Source organism: Patiria miniata, unplaced genomic scaffold (assembly GCF_015706575.1).
Source record: "Patiria miniata isolate m_02_andy unplaced genomic scaffold, ASM1570657v1 HiC_scaffold_17, whole genome shotgun sequence".
NCBI classification, from domain to species: Eukaryota; Metazoa; Echinodermata; class Asteroidea; order Valvatida; family Asterinidae; genus Patiria; species Patiria miniata.
The window spans coordinates 10,427,235-10,450,409 of record NW_024037055.1 but is presented as its reverse complement, the minus strand read 5'-3'; the positions used below and the strand labels follow the sequence as shown (position 1 = coordinate 10,450,409).

At 40.1% G+C, this 23,175-nt stretch overlaps 1 protein-coding gene and 1 non-coding gene across 3 annotated transcripts in view; one reads left to right on the top strand and one right to left on the bottom strand.

The window, feature by feature from the left end:
* LOC119723798 (sushi, von Willebrand factor type A, EGF and pentraxin domain-containing protein 1-like) overlaps nucleotides 1–23,175 on the bottom strand; it is an 84,461-nt gene that overhangs the window by 49,005 nt on the left and 12,281 nt on the right. The window contains exons 4-15 of one of the 2 annotated variants that reach the window (XM_038194663.1): nucleotides 22,389–22,542; nucleotides 18,490–18,624; nucleotides 16,034–16,163; nucleotides 14,671–14,812; nucleotides 9,529–9,642; nucleotides 8,011–8,280; nucleotides 6,150–6,303; nucleotides 5,268–5,399; nucleotides 4,707–4,824; nucleotides 3,331–3,481; nucleotides 2,079–2,204; nucleotides 1,144–1,304 (exon numbers count right to left, since the gene is read on the bottom strand). In XM_038194663.1, the coding sequence (XP_038050591.1) occupies nucleotides 1,144–1,304; nucleotides 2,079–2,204; nucleotides 3,331–3,481; nucleotides 4,707–4,824; nucleotides 5,268–5,399; nucleotides 6,150–6,303; nucleotides 8,011–8,280; nucleotides 9,529–9,642; nucleotides 14,671–14,812; nucleotides 16,034–16,163; nucleotides 18,490–18,624; nucleotides 22,389–22,542 (1,787 nt within the window). Of the gene's footprint in view, nucleotides 1–1,143; nucleotides 1,305–2,078; nucleotides 2,205–3,330; nucleotides 3,482–4,706; nucleotides 4,825–5,267; nucleotides 5,400–6,149; nucleotides 6,304–8,010; nucleotides 8,281–9,528; nucleotides 9,643–14,670; nucleotides 14,813–16,033; nucleotides 16,164–18,489; nucleotides 18,625–19,514; nucleotides 19,651–22,388; nucleotides 22,543–23,175 lie in introns of those variants that run through there. The other variant, XM_038194664.1, reaches the window with a different exon arrangement.
* Trnaa-ggc lies at nucleotides 14,229–14,301 on the top strand. The gene has a single exon. It is a non-coding gene; the product is annotated as a tRNA-Ala (tRNA).

The window sequence follows — 23,175 nt, the reverse complement described above, 5'->3', positions numbered from 1 at the left end:
TTTTTCAGCAGAGCAAAAAGCTCAAGAATATCACCCTGCAAGGAAGTATGCAATAAAAGGAAAGTCCTTTGGGCATAACATTGAAGACAACGAACCCTTTTGTTTCAATACACAGCTTAAAGACAAAAGCATCAGCTGTATTGTCTTGCAAAAGCAGTCCCTTTGTTGAGAAAGGGGGGGGGGCCAACTGGAAATCCAGATCTCAAACCAACGTTTGATTGAGTCTCATCCAAGCAAGCTTGTGAATATATACTTTCTCCCGAGCTCTATGACAGCACTCAATCAAAAGTTATGCAGGGGTGTGATTGGACAAAAATGAAAAATCCATGAACTTCGGTTGACATGTATACATGTACATGTACATGTATTATTGTACATGTACTTGTATAGATGTAAATGTATACATACATTCACGTATGTCCATATATAGGGCATGTACATTTTATGTACTGTAATTTCTGTAATGTTTGCAAATTTCGTCGCTTCAGTAAAGAAAACAAATGGGGGAAAAATTAGGAAAAAATGTCTGGTCATTAAAATAATATAATCCATACGCGATTGATTAAAAAAATGTCTTTTTTGTGTATGATGTTATTACTTTTGCATGTTTGCAGAGAGAAAGAAACGATTCACACAAAAAAAACACTTTAGTCCAAGTTCTTCCAACCCATACTCTTAAATTCCTTGACAAAATCGCGGCAATATTGACACCAATGTGTTTGCGAATTGCTAGCTCATGATCGTCACTGCACAATACATGCACAATACACACACTTCCACACGCAATATACAAACATGAGGTGCAAACCCATTGAAAATTATTTTTAGTCTGGTCCTCAAGTACTCCACTGCGCACACTGCATTGATGTCTATCAGGTTCTTGACCGCACTGCTTATTAGACTTGTGTCACCAGTCCATCCATTATCGTAAATTAGGGCCTATATTTCGCCAGAAGTTTTTGGGCGATATTTATCTGGAAACAGAAAACGTTGGAAATCCGGAATCCGCATAAACTTCCGCAGACGTTAGACTAAAAATCCGGAAATCCGGAAAAATCACACCCCTGGTTATGACAAAATTCTGTTGATGAAGAACAAAACCAAACCCTACCTCAATGCCAAATTCAAATCAAACATTATTACCTGTGCAGTCATGGGATCGTAGGCGAGTGCCACTGGGTTCTCAATGGTCCTGGTATCCAGCTGGAGGGCAGAGTAGTTCAAGCTAGGATTGGACAGATCAAACTGGAAGATGCTGTGCAGGTAAGTATCCGAAGCAAACAGGAAGTCATCGTAGAGAATATCTGGACAATCAAACCGGCACAAAGGAATGTAATAATACTGCCAAGCAGAAGATCCTGCTCAGCAAAATTGTGCAAAGTAAAAATCAGCAAGTGAATCACATCCAACTCAAGACTCACGCTCAGAAAGACTCCAAAACTTGAAGTAAATGGCTAAATATTTACCATATGACTCAACAGTTACTCTCAAATCAAGCAATCAAGTCTCAAATTCAACCCAATCAACTCAACACTCGCAATATACCATGAAACTCCAGATCTCACACAATATGACTCAAGACTCAAACTCAAACTATGTCACTCAAGACTGGGTACTCAAATGATATAACTAAACATTTGCATATAAAATGACCACAGTTCTTGATTGCTCAAACATGTCATTGGTGTTACACTTATTAAGCCTACTGAACCTTTCTATTTGTGTAGCTATCTCCCATCCAAGTTGTGCATGTTTCATTGTAATTTTCATGACTACATACTTGCACAATTGAATGACTACTTTGTGGGCTTAAACCATTTCTTAATTGATAAACAATAATGAAACACAATTTGAAATCAATATAACATGATAAAACACAAATGTAACATGGTTTAACCCATTATTAACTGTACTACACTGTACAACAGTACATTGTGTTTATTCACTCAATAACCCATAAAACTACCGAGTGCACGGTGGCTTCAGGCACTACAGGGAGTAAACATACAGGGTGGTTTAGGGTACTACAGTGACTAACGAGTCGATATCAATATTTTTCAACTCAGTGGGCAACGTACCTAAGGCGGGGACGCAGGCATGATTGTCAGTGTGCAACTGGTATCCCGCACTGCAATCACAACGCATACCTCCTGTTGATATCGGCAGACACAGGTGCTGGCAACCACCATTATCCTCACACACGCCTAACAACAAAAGAGACGTCAAGAACGAATGTCAGAATTCTCCAAAGTGAAAGGCTTTCACTCCAAGTTGCATGGCTACTAATTCCTCATTTCTGAAAACGCATTGTTTTTTCAGGATGATTATTAAAACTATGATCAGAATGTAATAAGTATCTTTTTACTGCAAGTTCAACTCATTGTTATGCAAATTCCAAGTTGCCATTCATGACCAGTGAGCAAAACCAGAATGGAGCGGAATGAAGATCAAAGAATAATCCTCATCAGACTAGACTGTAATGGTAGAGAGCTCAATAGCAATTAAGGTTTCTTCTCACACTGATATTAACCCAACTCAGTCCAGATCTCCAAATCCACTTGGAAGTTTGGGAGAATTGTTCATGATTCACGAATGTACATGTCAGTAACTATTACTTTACGAAGGGCTCTGTGTCCGTTGTAAAGTCAAAGTACGTAGTGAAAGTTGATAATAAGCAGGACAAGTTCTTATCAGAACTAAATATCTACTGAGCGACAGTAGTTATTACCACATGGTTTTACCGCAAACCAGAACGATATAGTCAAAGTACACACAAAGAATGTGCAGTTGGGTTTCTGCAGATTTATGTGGACTGAGGAATGCTCCTGGCAAAAATGACTAGGTCCTGCACATCTGAAGAATGAACAATTATCTCACACTTGGTTCATAGTTTTTGCTAAAGTGCCAGCAACTAAGCACCAAAGGATGCTGGCAACCTTGCAACAGAGTCACAAAACTTGAAATTTGACATGGGCGATGACCTACTTTTTCACAATTGGACCGATCAAATTGCTTGATCAGTAAGAAATGAATATTCATCCTCCTGAATTCCATTCAGTCACTAATTTGTGAATGCCAATTCCTGTTTGTTGAAGTGTACAACATTGATATAAATCCATCAAACAACAGCTTGCAGTGTGAAGCTATCTCCAATTCAGCAGTGGCAAAAGTGCCAATTTACTTGATCCTTAGACTAGCAGCTAGTTGAATTTGGTGCATTGTGCATAGGTACCCATATGTTCAAACACATGGTGCAACGACAATAAACTGCCGCAAAAAAGGCCGAGTATATGGGGGGAGGGGGGGGGGGGGTGGGCGGGCTGGACCTACTGTCATAGTCTGGCTGTCGGTCGTCGGAGTAGACCCGCACGCCATAGGTAGACTCGTTGTTGATGCTGTGGCTCTGCACGATGCGTCGATTCTCACGGTTGATTGCATGCAGGCCATTGAAGGTATTCCACTCCGTCCAGAGAAGGTAGTCCTAGATTAGAATCAGAAGATTAGAGTCGGATACAGTGACAAGATTAGAGTCAGATACGGTGACAAGATTAGAGTTGGATACGGTGACAGGATTAGAGTTGGATACGGTGACAAGATTAGAGTTGGATACGGTGACAAGATTAGAGTTGGATACGGTGACAAGATTAGAGTCAGATACGGTGATAAGATTAGAATCAGATACAGTGACAAGATTAGAGTCAGATACGGTGACAAGATAAGAGTCAGATATGGTGATAAGGTCAGATACAGTCCGGTGACGAGATTCGTGTCAGGTACAGTGACAAGTTTAGAGTCAGATACGGTGACAAGATTAGAGTTGGATACGGTGACAAGATTAGAGTTGGATACAGTGACAGGATTAGAGTTGGATACGGTGACAAGATTAGAGTTGGATACGGTGACAAGATTAGAGTTGGATACGGTGACAGGATTAGAGTTGGATACGGTGACAAGATTAGAGTTGGGTACGGTGACAAGATTAGAGTTGGATACGGTGACAAGATTAGAGTTGGGTACGGTGACAAGATTAGAATCAGATACGGTGACAAGATTAGAGTCAGATACGGTGTCAAGATTAGAGTCAGATGCAGTGACGAATTTAAAGTTGTAAGTTTATCAAGGGGCACTGTGGTTGACTGTACATTTTTCTGGTTGAATTATGGAAGTGAAATCAGGGTCAGAGTTGTGGCCAAGTCCTCACAAATCCCCCAGCCTCAAGTCAAGTGTCAGGCTGCACAGACAAACACTACACAAACATATTACTTTGTTATTGTTAAACCCTTTTCACTTGTGACAGAGTTTTGATTTGACTGATGATGGACAAGAGTTTATGCACAGGCACGGCAGTTCGGTAGCCTGAATAAACCTAAAGAGAGTGGATGCATGTTCAGTTATATATATAGTGACAGAAGGACAAGCCTAGAATAATTTTCTTGGGAAACAAAAAACTAGGAAATACCAAGCATGAGATTTTTAGAGAAATTTTAATTTTTTATGGCACACATGGGAAGTTAACAATGAGGGAAATCTGCGGATCCAAGGAAAAGTTGCATGCCTGTGAAAATCCAAACTCGTAGCGTGGTTGGGATTTAAACAATAGCAACAGAGGTGGAAGGCGAGGAAAGTACATTTGTGCCAACCTGACTCCCCTTAAACAAGGAGTTCTAAACTCCACCTGTCTTATGGGTGGGCCCCTTGACATGTACCTTGTGTATGTCAATATCAAAGAACTGGGCACCAGTCCGGGCATATAAGCGTGTCCTCCCATTCCCCTCAAAGTCCATGTGCTGAATGGAGCCACTCGAACGATCTGCATAGTAGATCCTGTAATAGCATATTAAATTTCAATTCAAACAATTCAATATTGAAATTTCACGCAAACAGTAAATAGGCATGCGTAACTGACTGACACACAGGTTACCCATGCGACAGTCTACGAAGCAATCGTGGACCTAGCGCACAGGGGTAGTGCGCCCGCGCAAACATCGCTCTATAGATAGACACAAGAAAAGATGGGGGCACATGCACAGCAAAGTTTTGCCAAGATAACTGATGTGTAACTCGACAATATTTTGGTGATAATGTGTGAGGCTTCACCTCGGCAACTAGCTTGTCAACTTCAAATACCTTGGGGAGCTTATATTGACTATCCACTCTCGAACCATGTCATATTTGTATTATACCTGCAAACTCAGATGAGGACTTGATAACAGTATCGTCAGTTAGGCCCAGTGGTCCATTGTACATCAAATACAGCACTGACTTACCGGTCTTCATCAAAGTCAATAGACAGGCCATTGAGGCCATCTACATTGTCTAGGATGACGCGTCGGATGCTGCCGTCTAGACTGGCTCGTTCAATTTGGCCTGGTGGTCCAAACTCAGTCCAGAACATCAATCTCAATCGGAAAGAAAAACAGGAAAGTGAAATACCATGCCAACAATTCTAGGTAGTCATCAGAGTCAAATGTTGGGGTCAAGATGAGACTTAAAGGTAATATACAACATTTGCAAACATCAACAAACACAAAACTGACAAATTATTAATACCTTACTTGACTGTAAGTGAATAAAAGTCTCAAGCATCCTGTGAAATTATGGCACCTGGTGTGTTGTCATTTTCAGAAAAGTGGAATTTCTGTATCAATTTCCAACGATGGTCAGCCGACCATTCAGTTCACAGACTTTTCTAATGAACTGTTAAACAAGGCAGTCCTTTGTCATTGTTCAGTGCTTTTTATTTGCAACCTGATTTGAGATTTTTATGGAACAGAGTGTTATATGCACAAACCGTAGCATCAACACAAGAAAGAAATGCACTCGAGCGCAAAGCAGCATAGCGTGGTAGTCAAGTCCATCACAAGTTTTCATAAGTCCATCACAATTCATCCAGTCCCAAGTCAACTCACAAGCTATTCAAATGAGCTGTGACAAAGGCATTCCTTTGTCATTGTTCATCCTCTCTTACTTGTGACCAGGCTTGTGATGGACTTGTCTACAACACTGGAGCGGGAATGACACTCAAGAATCCTTCACTAAGAGGACTCTTTGTCAAATTCACAGGTCAGGGGGTACTAGTTCCCTGAGTCCACTGTGCATCCCACGTTTGTCTGAGGTGGTACAAACCCAAGCCAATAAGAAGGTCCTACCTCTGCCCAGGATGGATAACAATGCTCCTAGGATCCAACACGTTGTCCTTCAGTAGAATACGTCTGTTGCTGCCGTCATAGCGAGCGACTGAGATGTGGTCAAGTTGAGAGTCTGTCCAGTACAGATTCTGGCTCAGCCAGTCCACGGCAATGCCTGGGAAGAAAATGAAACTTTCTTAAAATGTCTTTTTAAATCCAGGTTTGGCCTTCTATGACTCACACGTCATGTCATAAATTGCAGAATGGTTGTCAAGTCATCACAATTAAAAATAAGTCAATAATAAGTAATTCCATCAAAAGTCACGAGCTCTTATGATTTAATATCTAATATGTACTTTGACTTGTGATTGACACTTGATTTCACCAATGATGGAGTTGACTACAATCTAATGCCAAGTGCTTCTAAGAGCTAGGCACAAAACTCCCCTTACATTGGCATTGTTCATGGATTTTATTTGAATGCATAATTTTCACAGACCTAAATAAACATCATTTTAATTAACCCTTACTCTCTGAGGGTAGTTTACTGCATGTCAGTTGGTTATGCCAATGCCCTCCAGCTGCAGTTATTTGGCAGATAACAAGTCTTAGCAGTGAAGGCTCCAATTGGCAGGAGTTGGAGGCCCTGGAGGGTACCTGATACTGACCAGCTGGGGGCACTCACTTTGTTATCAGAGGACTCTCATTGTTCTCTGTGGCATGTATTGGAGTGCCTGTCCAGTTACCCTTGAAATGACATGGCAGATATTGGAGGGCCATGCAAAAAACATAGGAGATTTCCTTGAGGCACATATTGGCATGCGTTGGAGGGTCAAGTAGGGTAAGGGTTAAGGATAAAAGTCACTAATTGGAGTCAAAAGTTCAGACACTTAACCCTCAAACCTAAACTGCACCAACCCTCACCAAAATTTTTACATTTGAGTTTTGCATCACAAGGAATTTGATTCAAACTATTTGCGACATTTAAATTATGCCTAGAAATAGGACTTGAAACATGAGGGAAACACTCTCCTTAATATACCTTGTCTCTGCAAGGTACCAGTTTTTAGCAAAACCCCTCTCTCTAATGGGCCATTTGGGGGAATTCAAGTAATACTAAACATTGCCTGGGTTGTAAAGCTTATCGCTTGTCTTGAAACTAATATTCATAAATACCTAAAAGTCTAAAACCTGCCACGTGACGGGCTCTCAACCAATAGGAATGGCTAAACTGTCTTAGCCTAATACAGTTTACCTATTGGTCGAGAGCCTGTCACCTGGCAGGTTTTAAACAGTTGATAAAGGCCAGCTGGCTGGTCTTAAACACTTTTCCAGTGTCACATGAAATTTGGACTCCTATGAAACTCGGTGCCTTTTACCGTTTTATTGGTTAAACATTCACAATCCTCACGTAGGCATGTGCAATACTACCAATGAGTCAGTATTTCATTGTCAAGTTCAAAATACACCGGCACAGCTGCGTTGTTCGCCACATCGCCCAATATGCCCGACGCGCACACCAATCTCCATAAAAGGAGTTGTTTACGACAACTCGCGAGACTGCAGACATACCATTAAATGGCTAAAGGGGTGTCCCAAAACACATGACGTTATTTAAAAGTGTTTATATTTATATCTTTGACTTGTGTTGACTTTTAGACCGAAAGATTTTGATTTTTTGACCGAAAAGGTATTTATGAATGGGAATAAATATGTGCTTGGCCAGTATTTAACACCATGTTTTAAGACCGGTTGGAGTCTGGATGCTGATAATTACCCTCGCCTTCGGCTTAGGTAATTATCAGCATCCAGACTCCAAAGTGTCTTAAACACAGTGTTTAACCCGGCCAAGCACACCTTTCTTCCCTTAATAAAACCATACCTTCCACACTACCAACCCCTCCAACAACCAGCTCCACCGCAGCCCCATCGGTCAGACGGACACTCTGGATTGTCTTGTGAACAAAATCAGAGAAGAACATGGTCTTGCTTCGCACATCTATATCCAACGCCACCAAGTGGGTACGGTTGGTCAGGATGCAGTTGCGCTGGTAGTCCGAGGACAAAGACAGGTCTGGGAAGTTGCTGGGGAAATAGCAGATGCTGTTCTGGGCAACCAGAAGTATCTGGGGCTTGGCCAGAGAGGTCTCGGCTGTGTTACGTGAGGAAAATTACGACACATTTAAGTACAAGTAATACACTGGTAGAAAAGGATTTATATTATACAGGTTTATAGCAATAATTCTCTCCTGAATGCCCAAGATGCCAGAACCTGGGTGATAAGATAGTTGTTCTATTCTTAACCCTAACCCTCCTCAATCCTCCTCAATCCTCCAAGCGGTTTTGGAGGATTGAGGGTGAATGGCAAAAAAATGTCATGTGATTTTGGAGGATGCATTGTGTTTGAGTTCGTAGGCTGTACCCAGCATTGTTTATGTTCAGTCATGCATAATTCAGCCCTACCTTATGCTATTCATAAGATGTAAAACAATTTAAGTTCTGCCCTTCACCGATGTTTAAACACTGTATCAGTGTGTTGCCTCCCGAGTGAAAGTTGGAAAAAATCACTCGGGTGGGACTCGAACCCACGACCTCACCGAAGTGTGTATTTGCCTGCAATCGGGGACCCCTATTGTCCCAAGTCTTTTAGGAAGACCTCCCATATGTTTTGTACACGATCGCCAAATTGGGGGTCGACCTTTGTGAATTGGGGACCCTATTGTCCTCTTTTGTTCAACGTCCCCTACTAAATGCAGAAACAAACTCCTGCTTTCTAGTGCAGACGTCTTACCACTTGACCACCGAGCTTGCAGGATCGGTTGGCTGGTTCAAATCTGATGTATATCAGATTCGAACCAGCCAACAGTGACCCTGCATTAAGCTTGATATCATCTGCACTGTTTCTGAATGTTTATCGACACTGCCTCAACCCATGACAGAGATTGTTGGAGGATTTTTGAAGGATTAAGGCATTGGTCATCCCTTCACTCAACAAATTCAAGAAATAACAAATGATCTGGGAGCATTGAGGCTGAATCCAACTTTTACATGGTCGCAATTTGAGGATTTTGCAGGATTGAGGATTGTATTCATTTTTTTCACTGACTTTTGAGTAATTTCATTTTGTGGATATCATATATAGAACTATAGAAGGGTGCTATTTCAGAAATCCCACCCAAGCTAAAAGGATATGTTGACTTGATACCTTAAACAAAAATATGAGTTTTTGGAAACTGCTCTTGATTATGTGTACAATTAATATTACTCAGGTTTTTAGTCCTAGTCTAGTATATGAAAAAAGAATACTGTTTGGCAATGTCTAGAATTGGATGTGGACATTTTAAAGAAAATGACAGCATTGTGTATTGAGAATGACTTGTATCGGCTGAGGAAGGCCTACCTCGATGGCACGTCCGCCCGTCGTCCAGAAGCTCAAAGCCATCCACACAGAGGCACTTGAAGCCAGCAGGGTCGCTGACACACAGCTGATCACAGGGCTTGGCATCACAAAGAGCTAGGACACAAGACAACATAGACACAGGCTTAACCAATCATCACAACATAAAAATGTTAGCTGAATCACTCTCTACATTCTCTACATTCTAACACCTGTGCACACCATTGAAAAGTTGAACAAAGAAATTGACTGATGGTGTGTGGTTCGGGGCCCGCTCAAGGGCCCAGGAAATTTTTGGATTCTAGATGCTCTGTGGTGCAGTCTGAGGCTTTACTGGCCTTTTCCCCTGACTTTTGGATTGAAATTGCTTGTGTTTTGGGAGATGTACAATGTATTTCATCACAAACATCACATCAAAACTGTAGCTTGACTCTCTTTCGAGATTTACCTTCTTTAGATTGATCCATAATTTTGAGTCGCCACAAAGAATCAGCTCAATTTGTACCAGGGTCATTCCACCGGGTTGGGAAGCAGTGCATGTTACATCCATATATTTGGTAATATTATGAAAAGTATCAATGCGTTCTAAACAAATGCTCAACATAATATTTGTCTTAGGGTGTTTCAATACTTGAGAAAGTTTGAAATCATTTGAAAGTACTTTGACAAAAATAAGAGCAAAAATCGTCATGTGCCCGGCAGAAGGGCATATGCGCGTATGCCCTTATGCAATAGCGCGTAATCACTAAATATGTTCACAGCAAAAGGGCATATATGCAGAAAACTTTCTGTATTTTAATGAAATTTATACACATTCATCAGAAATTAATACAGGTTGTTTCAAAACTCATCATTGATACGTGTGAAAAATTTCAACATTGTACGATACGTGGGAGAACACTGGATTCATAATATGCGTGGGGGAACAATATGACCAATCAGTGCAGTTTTGTTGAAAATGATATTTGAGTCAGAACTCATATGCCCTTCTGCCGGGCAACCGACGAAATGCATTAATTCAGATGCAACATTGACACCGTGTCAATGTTACATCCAAACCTTACATCCAAATATTTTTTTTTTGGCCCTTTTTTACACGTATATAAAATAAATACCCAAACTGACATTGCATATTTACAACTGGACACCTAGGCACCAAGAAAAGCTTTTGTTTTGGTATAGTCAGCGTTCAAATATAGCAGAAAAAATACCTCAAGAGTGGATGTAACGGTGTAAAAATCACTAAATGGAAGTGTGACATTTGGGTTTTACACCGTGTCAATGTTACGTCCACACAACCGAGCTATCATTTCTGCTCCATTTGACTTGTTTGATACCTGACTACCGTAACAAAAGCTTTTCTTATTGTGTTGCAAGTATAGTAAGAAGTACGCAAAGTGAATTTGGGTAATGTTTCGCAGAAATTTTAAAAAAGGTACAAATGTCATATTTGGACGTAACACTGACATGGTGACAATGTCACATCCAAAATGACATTTTTTGCTCATATTTTTGGCAAAATACATTGAAATGATTTCAAACTTTCTGCAGTAGTGAAACACCCAACAACAAATATTACGTAGAGCAACTGCTAGCAAGGCATTCATGCTTTTCTTAATATGGTCATATGTCACACATTGTTCCCCAACCCAGTGGAATGACCCAACTATCTGCGAGCGAGCACGTGCTTGTGTTTTGCACAGCTGTAGCTGTCAACTGCCGTATATAAAGTTACCTCGTGCGGCAGCTCTTGCCGACATGACAAATGTACAATCTTTTGCCATGGGTTGCAAAACCGGATTTTAGCTCTGCAGGGTTTTGAGCAGCTGTGTTTATTAGTTACATTTTCAATTTTCTCTTCTTCCCACTTCCTTTCCCCTTCCTTCTCCATTCTTCATTTTCTATTTTGCCAACAGCACCATGATTTTGCCGATAAAACTGACTAATGGAGGGGTGTGACCCCCCCCCCCCCCTCTAGCGACGCCCATGTTGGCGGTTCCCCAATCCTGATCATAGTGTAGCTGCACCTGCTGCAGAGGAACTCGGCCAAGTCACCAACGATATTCAACAATCTTCTCCAGACGCATTCATTGTGGTAAATGGGGATTTCAACCACTGTTCACTAAAGAAGACTTCACTTCAATTGTATCAACATGTAGATTGCCCAACACATGGGACAGCAACTTTGGACCTAATGTATTCCAATGTAAAGGACGCTCATATCGCCGCCCCTTTGACGAAGGTTGGCCATTCGTTAGTTCTTACAATCCCCTTGTAAAGAGAGAGAAGCCTCGAGTTCTAGAAAAAAAACAATGGACCCCAGATGCAGTAATGCAGCTACAGGGAGGCCTGGATTGTACGGACTGGAACCTATTTGTGGACGCTAATGAGAACCCTAATGACTTGGCAGAAGTTGTCAGTGATTACATACAATTCCGTGCTGATATCATGGTCCCCAAAAAGAAAGCGAAAGTTTTTGCAAATAATAAGCCATGGATAACGAAACAAGTGAAAAATGTGATCAATAAAAAGAAAGGAGTCTTTGGTCGAGGTGACAAAAGGGAACCGAAATCAGTGCAGAAAGAACTTAGAGATGTTATTGATAGTAGTAAAGCCGAGGGTGGAGGATTATTTCACTAAATACAATATGAAGGTTGTTTGGCAAGGTATGCGTATGAGTGCATATTGTGGGGAAAAAAAATCAAATTCCATACCATTACCGAAAATTACAGCTGATTATTCTAATGAACTCAATGCCTATTTTAACCACTTTAACAAGTCAGCTTTTTTAGCCGAGAATGCCAATCTAAGAGAAATTTAGGCAGACACTAAGTTTGAGGACTGGAATTTGGTCACTACTGAGGAAGAGGTTCGCTGTCATTTTTCAAAACTGAACCCATCAAAAGCCCCTGGGCCAGATTGGGTTTTGCCTAGGATATTGAAATGTTGTTCTAGTCAACTTGCCGGTATTTTCAGTTTCATTTTCAACTTGTGTTTTAATTCTCAGACTATACCACAGATGTAGAAACGATCATGTATTGTTCCCGTTCCAAAAAGGTCTACCATTTCTTGCCTAAATCACTTGCGTCTAGTTGCCTTGACCTCTGTGTTGATCAAAATTTGTGAGTAATTTGTTATATGTGATTTGAGAGATTTTGTAGTTCAGTCTATCGATTCCATGCAGTTTGCATATAAAAAAGACAGAAGTACTGAAGATGCAATTTGGGTTGTCTTAGAACAATTATATTCTCACTAAGAAAAAGCCAGTCAGGGTTATTCTGCCGGGGTTATGTTTTTTTTAATTTCTCATCGGCGTTCAACACAATACAGCCACATATTCTTTGTCAAAAGCTTTTAAACATGGAGAGTGTGCCTCATTCGTTAATAACCTGGATTTTGAATTATCTCACTGACCGCACTCAGATTGTTAGAATTAGTTTGGGCGAATCGAAGGTGCAATCAGCTTTAATTTATTCAAGCTCTGGAATTCCGCAAGGGACCGTACTTGCTCCATTTCTATTCACATTGTATACTGCAGATTGTCGAAGCGCTGATGAGTCATGTTCCTTGGTTAAATTTGCTGATGATTCGGCTATGGTAGGATTTATAAAGCATGATGATGACAGGATGTTTATTAACCAGATTGATCGATTCGTGGATTATTGTGATCGTAACTATTAAGAACTTTATGTCAACAAGACTAAGGAAATGTTGATTGATTTTCGAGTTAAAAAGACAGAGCCAATGTCTGTGAAAATCAAAGGCAATGAGGTTGACAGAGTTTCAAAATTATACAAGTACCTGGGTGTGGTAATAGATGACAAGTTAATGTGGCATGATCATGTGGATTACATTGTAGGGAGGATGAAACCCTGTATTGTATTGTCTGAGGAAGCTAAATACACTCAAAGTGAACCCTTTCGATTTTAACATTTTATAAATCAATTTTATGTTCTGTATGGAATTACTGTCTAGTCTGTTGGGGAGGGAATGCTGCTCAGGCTCAGGATCAAATCAATAAGTTGGTGGGGCAGGCCGCAATGGTGATCGGTGAGGGTCAGAATGAGGTAGACTCCGTCTATCACCGTTGTTTAAAAACTGCATATTGCTCGGTTTGGTAGTGGTAGGATGAGAGTGCCGAAACCTGGGACAAAATCGCGACACCCACGATCATTTTATACCGAGGGCCATCTCACTTCACAATTCTAATTTCAAGCGTTAGTTATTTTATATCTAAGAATTACTGACAGTGATAGTGAAGTAGTTTTTACATGTTTTTAATTACATTCAATATTGTATAACCTTAATCATAACATTTTTGTAATTGATTGTGTTTTTGTGATAGCATTGTATTTTTTAGTGTTTTTGTAAAATTGTATAACTTTGATTGTAAAATACTCACTCTCTATTGTACCGTACCCGTGAGCAAATGTAATTTCCTTGATGGATTAATAAAGTATTTTCTATTCTATTCTATTCTAAGTAGCGCTCCTTGAACAAAGATATTAATGAATTGGGGAACCGCCAACATAAACATTTGTACTAAAAAGCCATATCCTCTCTGAATGATCCTCCTTTGCTATTTCCAAGGTCTGTATTGTGACTTCAGGCGTGATCCCTGGCTGCATGGCAGAGTGGTTTATGACTTCAGACTAGCACCCCTTGAACAAAGATATTGTCTAATTGGGGAACTGCCAACATAGGGCTGGATAGCTCAGTTGGTAGAGCACCGGAACGGCAATCCGGAGGTCGCAGGTTCAAGCCCTGCTCCAGTTAATTTCTTCGTTCAACTTTTCAATTGTTATAATTCACCAACTCAGTTTCCCCATGTGGTTCATTTGAAAACCTGTGCACACAGTTATCTTTTTAATGCCACATTTGATTACTATAGGCAGCCTAAACTCCACTGTATCAGGATTTCCTTAAAGAATAAACAATCATGAAAAAAACACACACAAAATTGAACTCGGTGCAATGTGAAAGTTTGTGGGAAGAAAAGCACAGGTTTACTTGGGTGGGATTTGAACCCTAACCCTCCGGCTTGTAAGCATCTTAACCTCTTAGCTGCCGAGCTTGCTGGGGTCAGTTGGCTGGTTTGGACCCATCTAAACAAAAACCAAAGACACATCCAATGTCCAAACTCACATGAGTTGCCTGGTAACAGCCCCGGTCCATGTAGGGTCAGTCCAAATGGCCGTCCGCCAATGTTCAGAGCAAAGTAGTGGGTTCCGGTATCTTTTCGTATGCAACGAATGCCATTGTACCAGTCACTGATGAAGATATAGTTCTGTTCATTGAAAACAGGACAAAAATATAAAAAAAACCCAAAAAAACAAGAACAAAATCAATTGGAATCATGAGTGTCATGTGATTTGGGAAAATCCCAAAGTTTTGGCTTGCAAAGTTTTTGCTTTAATTTTTAAAAACTGGCCCTCATAGAATTTTGATACATTGAAGAATCCAATTTGTTTCCTATTTCAATCATGCTTTTAAACAAGTTTTCGACTTTTCCACAAAATCAAGGACAACAATTAACCTTTTTTTTATGTCACAATACACAAAATGTAACATTTCTTCTGATCGTTTTGTATTTTGGGTTTCTTTTTTCTTTGTTTGCTGCTGCATGGAAGGACTCTGAAATTTTCTGAGTTTTATGTTGACTTGAATCAATTCATTTTCTGGCTGTATACAATCATTAATCTTAAAAGTGTCTAAGTAAGAACTAAGAACTTTCGTTTTTTTAAGGAGAGGTTATTACAAACTTCTTTGTGGTTTGTTCTCCTATGTCGTTATTTACAGAAGGACAAAATAACCAGAATCCCATACAAGAATTGTCATTACTGTTTTTGTGCAGGGCCAAATTCCAATAAAATGAAATTTCAGAATTAAAATAATTTTCTGAAAATTTTTATCGTATTTTGTTATAGCAGGTGTACATTTTGGACAACACATTTATAACTCTGTATAAAGCAACTGGTAATGCCATAGCACAAATCATTTATATAATTTGTACATATTGAATTGATGCAGTGGATAAATAAAAAAAAACAATTTATTTTAGCAACAGCTCTATGTACACATTATAGTGTCCTTCATATATGCTCTAAATATGTTGTCAGTACAAGGAAGTGCATCCAAATTTCCGACTTGTTTCGTGAAAAAAAGTTCCTTCAGATGACCACTTCCTTTTGGCTACATTACAATTTCCTGTTTTGCATCTGCAGGATTGGCATTGTGAAAGTCCTTCAGAGGTACTACAGACAGCCTGTACAGTGTATAGGTATGTTTCTATATCTCACAACAGCTGAATAAACTCAGGACTAAATTTGACAATTGCTTGACTTGGAACGTTCCGCGAGGAACAGAGTTGCCTTTGAATTGCAAGTTTTGTACGGTAAATGGGATCATTGCTGTGGTCCAGTCCGATAAAAGAATGTCTTATGGAAAAAGGAACAGTCAAATGGCAAACTACCATTCCATGACTTTCAGAGATGCTTTGTTGACTTACTTGGAAGACGGCAACATCAAAGAAGTGGCCCTGGTCCGGTTGGTGGGAGTAAACGGTCCTGCGATCAGTGCCGTTCAAGTTGGATGACTCCAAACGGCTGCCCGTAGGGTCTGCATCAGTCCAGTATAACCTATGCAGGGTGACAGAGACAAAGGTGGAAGGACTCAGGGTCTGAATTAAAAACCATAATTTCACCATGTATAGTGCAAGTGGCTAGACCGTATTTTTCTCAATCTTTTAATATTTTCCAGCTGGATGAAGAATCTGGGATGGTTAGGGTAAAGACACCATCTTCCTGATCCTAGAGTCAAGCCCACAATGGGACTTTAAATGTAGACAAAAACCTGAAAAGGTCAATTATGCCAACCCAAATCACCAAAATATTCCCACATATTTCAACATGGAAAATATAAAGGAATTCAGAATTCTAATGGCCAAGTTTCCGTAAACCCTCTGCGGAAGTGATTAAGCCAAAAAAGCTGTGTTTCTGGTAACCCTGACCCTAACATTTTGCAAGGGTTGGTGGTTGAATTTTTGAGTGGCCGGGCACAACCCGACCACACTTTGGAGTTGTTACGATTAATCTTTCTTTTTTCTTTTTTCTTCTGGACAATACTTCTCCACGGGTTTTTTCCTAAACGGTTTATGGTATGAACTTGTAACTTTCAATATTTATCTACCCTCATCCGAAGGTGCATCTTACTCTGACGTCATGATTAAGTCATCAGGTGTCAAATTACAAGTGATTTTAGCTGAAAAAGTTACCAATTACTTTCACCTTTAACTCTTGAACTAAATAATCAATGATGTTTGTAATCTGTAATCAGATAGACCATTAATTGCTACACATTTTTTGTCGCGCACGTAAACTCGCTTGACCTTTACTTCTGTCTACCGGAAGGTCAAAGTTAGGTAAATTCAAAATGAAGACGTTAGCCTGAAATCAAAACAAAGCAAAATTTCTTCCGAACGGTTTATGGTATGATAAAAAAACCTTGTGTGAACTTGTACCATATTATGAAGATGTTATAAAGTTTGTTACATCATCATGACGTCATCGGGTATCAAATTACAAGTGATTTAAGGGCAAATTTTGACAAAATAGTTTGCGTTATATCTTTTGAACTAAATAGAGTATCATGTTCGTTTTTTCATGAGGTTGTAGACTATGCCCTGAGAAACATTTCGTGTTTCCGGACACAAAGCCGCTTGACCTTTACTTCCGGTGTAACGGAAGTGCAATAAAAACTGAATATAACTCAAAAGCGGAAGCATTTTACTACAGACATACACATGTATATTATGAAAGTGTTTAGTGAGGAATGCCAGACATAAAAAACAGTGTGGTGACGACATCATCTGAAAGGGCGCCCCCTAGCGGCACATAAAATAGTGGTTTTATTTCTTTAATTTTAATACTGTAGGTTCAAATTTTACCAAAGCGCCCCTTGATATTCTGTGATTAACAACAGATAACTTGGCAAGGTTTCAAATTCATGACGTCATCAGACCGGAAGTTACTTCTATGAGAATATGCCAACGATCAGATTTAAAAGTTAATTCTATCATTTGATCCATGTCGTATATCTTAGCCCAAATAACGATACCATTACAATGCTCACCTTTGGCTTCAAAATACTGTGACGTCATCAAACCGGAAGCTCGGTGTTATAAATACATACACTTATATTTTCCAAATTTTGATATGTAACTTAACTTCACAATTAACATCCACTCCGAACTAAATCAGTATTCACTTTCCGTTTTTGACTAATGACGTTATCAAGCCGGAAATAACTTGTATGTGTACATAGAATGTTTACTAAAATTTATCACAGCATTAAAGATGCATTTTTAAACACAATAATTGATTGTCCTAGAAAGGATTTAATTTTGTGATCCTTTGTTCTTAATATTCATAACTTAACTGGACAGTGTTTCATAAAATAGTTGTCTACCCAACCACTCTGCGTTTGTAACAACAAACGCGAATCTCTAGTTTAGTTTTTTTTTTACATTTTACGTTTTATAATATTATTGAAATTTCTTTTTAAAATTTTATTCAACTATGCACATTTCTAAAAAGTAAAATAAAAAAAAAATAAAAAAACATTTACAATTCCAGTTACAATTCCAGCTTGATTCTAGTTACGAACAAGGAGCTATGAATAATACTTCAGCACACAAAGTTCATCAAGCAAAAGAAACAGTTTCAGTTTTCATTTAAAAAAGTTGTATGACCTTAGACTTGTGGGAGATACGTAATAATGACTGAGTAAGAGATGATTACGTTGACATTCTTTACTGGTGCAGTGTGCACCACTTTCATGTAAACTGCATGTGTGTCAACTGTCTGAGTTTTGAGACTCTCAATTCACAATATTGAAACTTAAAGTGTCTCAAATCTTTTGGACTGGGTTAGGATTATTATTCCAACTTCATGACATTGCACTCACTTGTTGGCTGTGTAATCAATGGTAATTCCATTGGGGAAGTACAAGCCAGTGTCAGCTAGGACTTGACGGTCTTCTCCGCTGAGTGTTGATCGTTCTATTGTCTGTCTGCTCCCCCAGTCTGTCCAAAACAGATAGCTAGACACAAAGACAAACAAGCAGCAAACAAATGGATTTTTGAATATAAACAATAATAGATGGAGATGGGGATGGGGATGGGGATGGGCGTGGCACTTTCAAAAATGTTTGGGCCAATAGGCAATACACATTTCTTCCACTCATAAACACATGGTAAACACATGGTAAACTAAGTATGCATTTTATTCCGAGTGTCCACAAAACAAACCACCAGGCAGAGGCGGCAATGCATTCAAGAGTGCCTTTCAGTGATCACTACAATCTTTGCATTGGGCAAGATTATGAATATGCATTCAGTTCATGACGTTTGTTAGGCGCGCGGGGCGGCTGGCCATACAAACACGAGGTAATGAACTGAACTATGCATATTCATAAGCTTGCTCAAGTGCACCCGCATAATCAGGCATGCAACTGGGAAGTCGCAAAAAAAAGAGGAAATTCAAATCTTTCCAAGACTTTGTACAGTGTTTTTCTATTTTCAATGGCACACATGAGAAGTAAAAAAAGAGGAAATCAGCTGATCCGAGGAAAAGTTGCATGCCTGTATAATGCATATATTACAACGCGGCCGCCATTTTGAAATCGCATGGAGGAACATTTTCGGGACGATATTCGTGGGGGATGATGACTGAAAGTCGTCTTTTGGCCAGATGGATGAAGATTTTTAGATAAAAGAACGTTTTTTTCAAAAGATATGAGTTTCTTTATGAAATTACAACCTACTCCTAGAACTATGGTAGTGGAGCCTCATAGATGAAGAACCCCGCAAAATTGTTTTCAGCACAAAACACTAATTAAGTACAAAAACGTCCATCAAAATGCAGACATTTCCCACAGAACCGCTGCACAGTTTGCCCCAAACTCCATACTACACCTCATGACATACTCACGTAATATGCGCAGAACAAACATCGCTGGATTTTGTCATTTTTTTGGCCAAAATGATGAAAAATATGCCCTTTCCACACTGAGCCAAACTGACACTTGAAACATGCACGCATATGATCCAGCGATGATTTCCAGTTCGCTCCGAGCGCGCCGCGGGGGCTACGGTACAAGCGAAATGATAGTATGCGCATGCGTACAATTGCAAGTACCGTACCCCCCGCAGCGCGCTCCGAGCGAACCAAAAAATCACGGGTCTTGGCCACTGATCTCTATATAAAGACTGGATAGCGGATATGCATACAACATTCACACAGTAGACTTCGCACATTGACCAATTCGCCCCCGGTCTCACGAAGATGGCCGCGTATAATACGAACGTTCTACGCGTAAATACGCGCGCGTTGTATCAACAGTTGACGCGCATTTTGGTCACGTACACATATTATGATGTTCTAAAAGGGACACATTTCCGTAGTGATTATTATTTCAAAACGCCGAAAAAGTTATATTTGCGGCATTTTAGTAACCACGACGTTAGAAAAAATGTAGTTAACCTTGATCAGTGATGGTGGTCAAAATATAAGTCAAGTGAACCGCGACGTTACAAAAGAAATCATGCTGTCTATAAAAACGGCAACATGTCCTTTGTAGATCACCAGCCGGTCTCACCAATATGGCGTCAAATTCGTACATTGTGCGGCTCTGTATTAGCTATCCAGTCTTTATATAGAGATCAGTGGTCTTGGCTAGCTTGAGTGACTCCAGCTGACATGCTCATATTCATTCACATGTAGCGCTGGAGGAAGGCCTGTGCGTTTCCATGTGGTAGCAAGAGACCCTAAAAAAATGGCCTCTCCAAAAATTGTTCATTTTCACCTCTAATATCCCACCCCAGAGTTCACCCACATACCTCATAATTTCAGCAGTCATTTACGAAGCCTAATGATCGATTTGAAACAAGACCAACAAAAAAAAAGTGAAAAATCTTGACGATTTCGGTGGCTTGTCCGTAAAAATACGCCTGTTCCAACGGCTGTATTCCATTTTGTTTTGCTAATTATATTAATGTATGCATCACGTGATGATGACATCAAAAAATCGGCGCGCGCGATGTATGTGGGTACCACACCGCTTTCAGGCGCCGCAAGTGAGTTCAATTTTCGTCTGGTGCGTTGTCGCGGAAAGCAAGACAACGAGAATGCTCTCCACGGCAACGCACCAGACGAAAATTGAACTCACTTGCGGCGCCTGAAAGCGGTGTGGTACCCAAATACATCGTGCGCGCCGATTTTTTTTATGTCATCACGTGATGCATACATTAATATAATTAGCAAAACAAAATGGAAGACAGCCGTTGGAACAGGCGTATTTTTACGGACAAGCCACCGAAATCGTCAAGATTTTTCACTTTTTTTTTGTTGGTCTTGTTTCAAATCGATCAGTAGGCTTCGTAAATAACTGCTGAATGTATGAGGTATGTGGGTGAACTCTGGGGTGGGATATTAGAGGTGAAAATGAACAATTTTTGGGAGAGGCCATTTTTTTAGGGTCTCTTGCTACCACATGGAAACGCACAGGCCTTCCTCCAGCGCTACATGTGAATGAATATGAGCATGTCAGCTGGAGTCACTCAAGCTAGGTCTTGGCCAGATGCAGTCGGGCAGACAGGGCTCTGGAGTGCTCTGAAACGTGCAAAACTAAATCAGGCCCAATTTACTCACAGTTTAGCCAGCAAATTTCTCCATAAATTCCACTGGGGCAAAGAGAATGTCCTCAGTATTTCACCAACCAAGTTTGCAGACTCAATTCAATTTTTAAAGGAGACATTTCTTCAATATTTTGCACATGAGAGGGAAGTCAAGTGATTTCAAAATGGGGCTAAATACTAGACTGGTACATGTCCTACCATGGTCCAACTATTTGAAAAGACTGACCTCTTCATTCAGTGTCAATAGTCTGGTGGCTTGACTATAGAGAAATGTGTAGTAAATTGAGACTAGTTCCCACTTCATGCCTTACAATTCTGTTGGCATGGTTGATTGATGCAGTACTGAAGCTGTGTTGGACTGGTTGTTTTAGGTGCCAGTCTATTTTCTTGTTTTGCATGTTTTCAATACCTTAAGTTTTGGGACTCTCATACACAGTATTGAGAGTCCCAAATTTTCGGACTAGCAGTCGGGCTACATTTGCCCTAACCCCCTCCCCCATCAAGTTAACAGTAATATGGCATTGCACCTCTTTTTCCTTTTTTTTTTTTTTTTCGTTTTCTGGGGGGGGGGGGGGGAGGGGGCAAGTGTCCCCCTTCATGCAATTGCCCCCCCCCCCCTCGCGACGCCCATGATCTGTCACTGTGTCAGCCTCCATACTCACAATGAGAGAAATAAAATACTCTTACTTAGTACCTCACATAAAGGTTTTGTGTTATCTCCACTTGTGCAGTAAATCTTAAATTAAACTTTTTGGATTAGGAGAAGTGAACGAAAAACACTTTCAAAATTCCCCGAAATTCGCGGCGCGATGACACGTTTCTGCGTTGCTGTACAGAGAACCGTCTGGTACCCTACAAAGATATTTACATGATTTGCCTGTCGAAGACTGGGTTTCAAACAAGACATAGCGCCCTCTTTAGTCACTTCACAGTCAGAAGGCGGTGCCTCTGGGAACCCCCTCCCCCGTCTGTTCAAGTTCACTTGGGAGCGGGTAGAATAGGGCATAGGCAAGGGACTCTTATTAGCCGAATTTATAACTTTATGTTATTCTGCCAATCCATAATCGACGCTGGAGATTAAATGAGACCCCTTTGAGGGGTTTGGGCGGGGTGCATGAGTTTATGAGGAGGACGGTGGGGCGGAATTATTGTTAAATTATTTTTTTACCCTAACTGTGGGTGGACGGCGACCCCTCTCGGCTTTTCCAGTCCATCATCCACGATAATCCGGAACCAAGTCATGTTGTAATCCACAGCTACTATCCAATTGTAGGCGGCGTCTGTCCAGTACACGTTGTTGGCCAGCCAATCAACTGCTATGCCTGGAAATAAATTTGCATGGCCCACATGTTTAGGAAAAGTCACCGAGAAGTTTTATATTTTTTAAGAACCGTATAAATGTAAAAGAGTGAAAAACCCCTCGTATATAAAAAAAAATTGTCCGACATATGCCTTTCACTTTTAGAGTCAAATTTTCATATTGTATAGGTTTTTTTTTAACTATAAAATTACTCTAAAAGACGAACTTCCGCTCTTTTAAGAGCATGACGGAGGCAACTCTTTTCGTAACAAGTGGTTTTTACTCTTTTACATTTAGAGAGTATATAGCGGTCACCTTTTCACAACTGCGAATAAAGCCAACCCATTTTGATGTAAGAAAAAAATTATGCCATTTTTTTTCATTCGTCACTTCACCCAACCTACCCCAAACAGACACACTCCTTGAATTTAAGGCTAACGAACGCCTAAATTTTACTGGTAAAACATCTTTCTTCTACTTTTCCCCCGCGCTTATAACGAATCGAAACAGACCAAAGAACAGGGTTTTTATGACTTTTTTTGTAAGTAGAGAGGTGGATTCACTTTGTTTTTTTATATTAACGTCAGAAATTACCATTTTCTTCGATAATAATGTTAAAAAAAATATAACAATCATACCTCTGAAAAAAAAACCC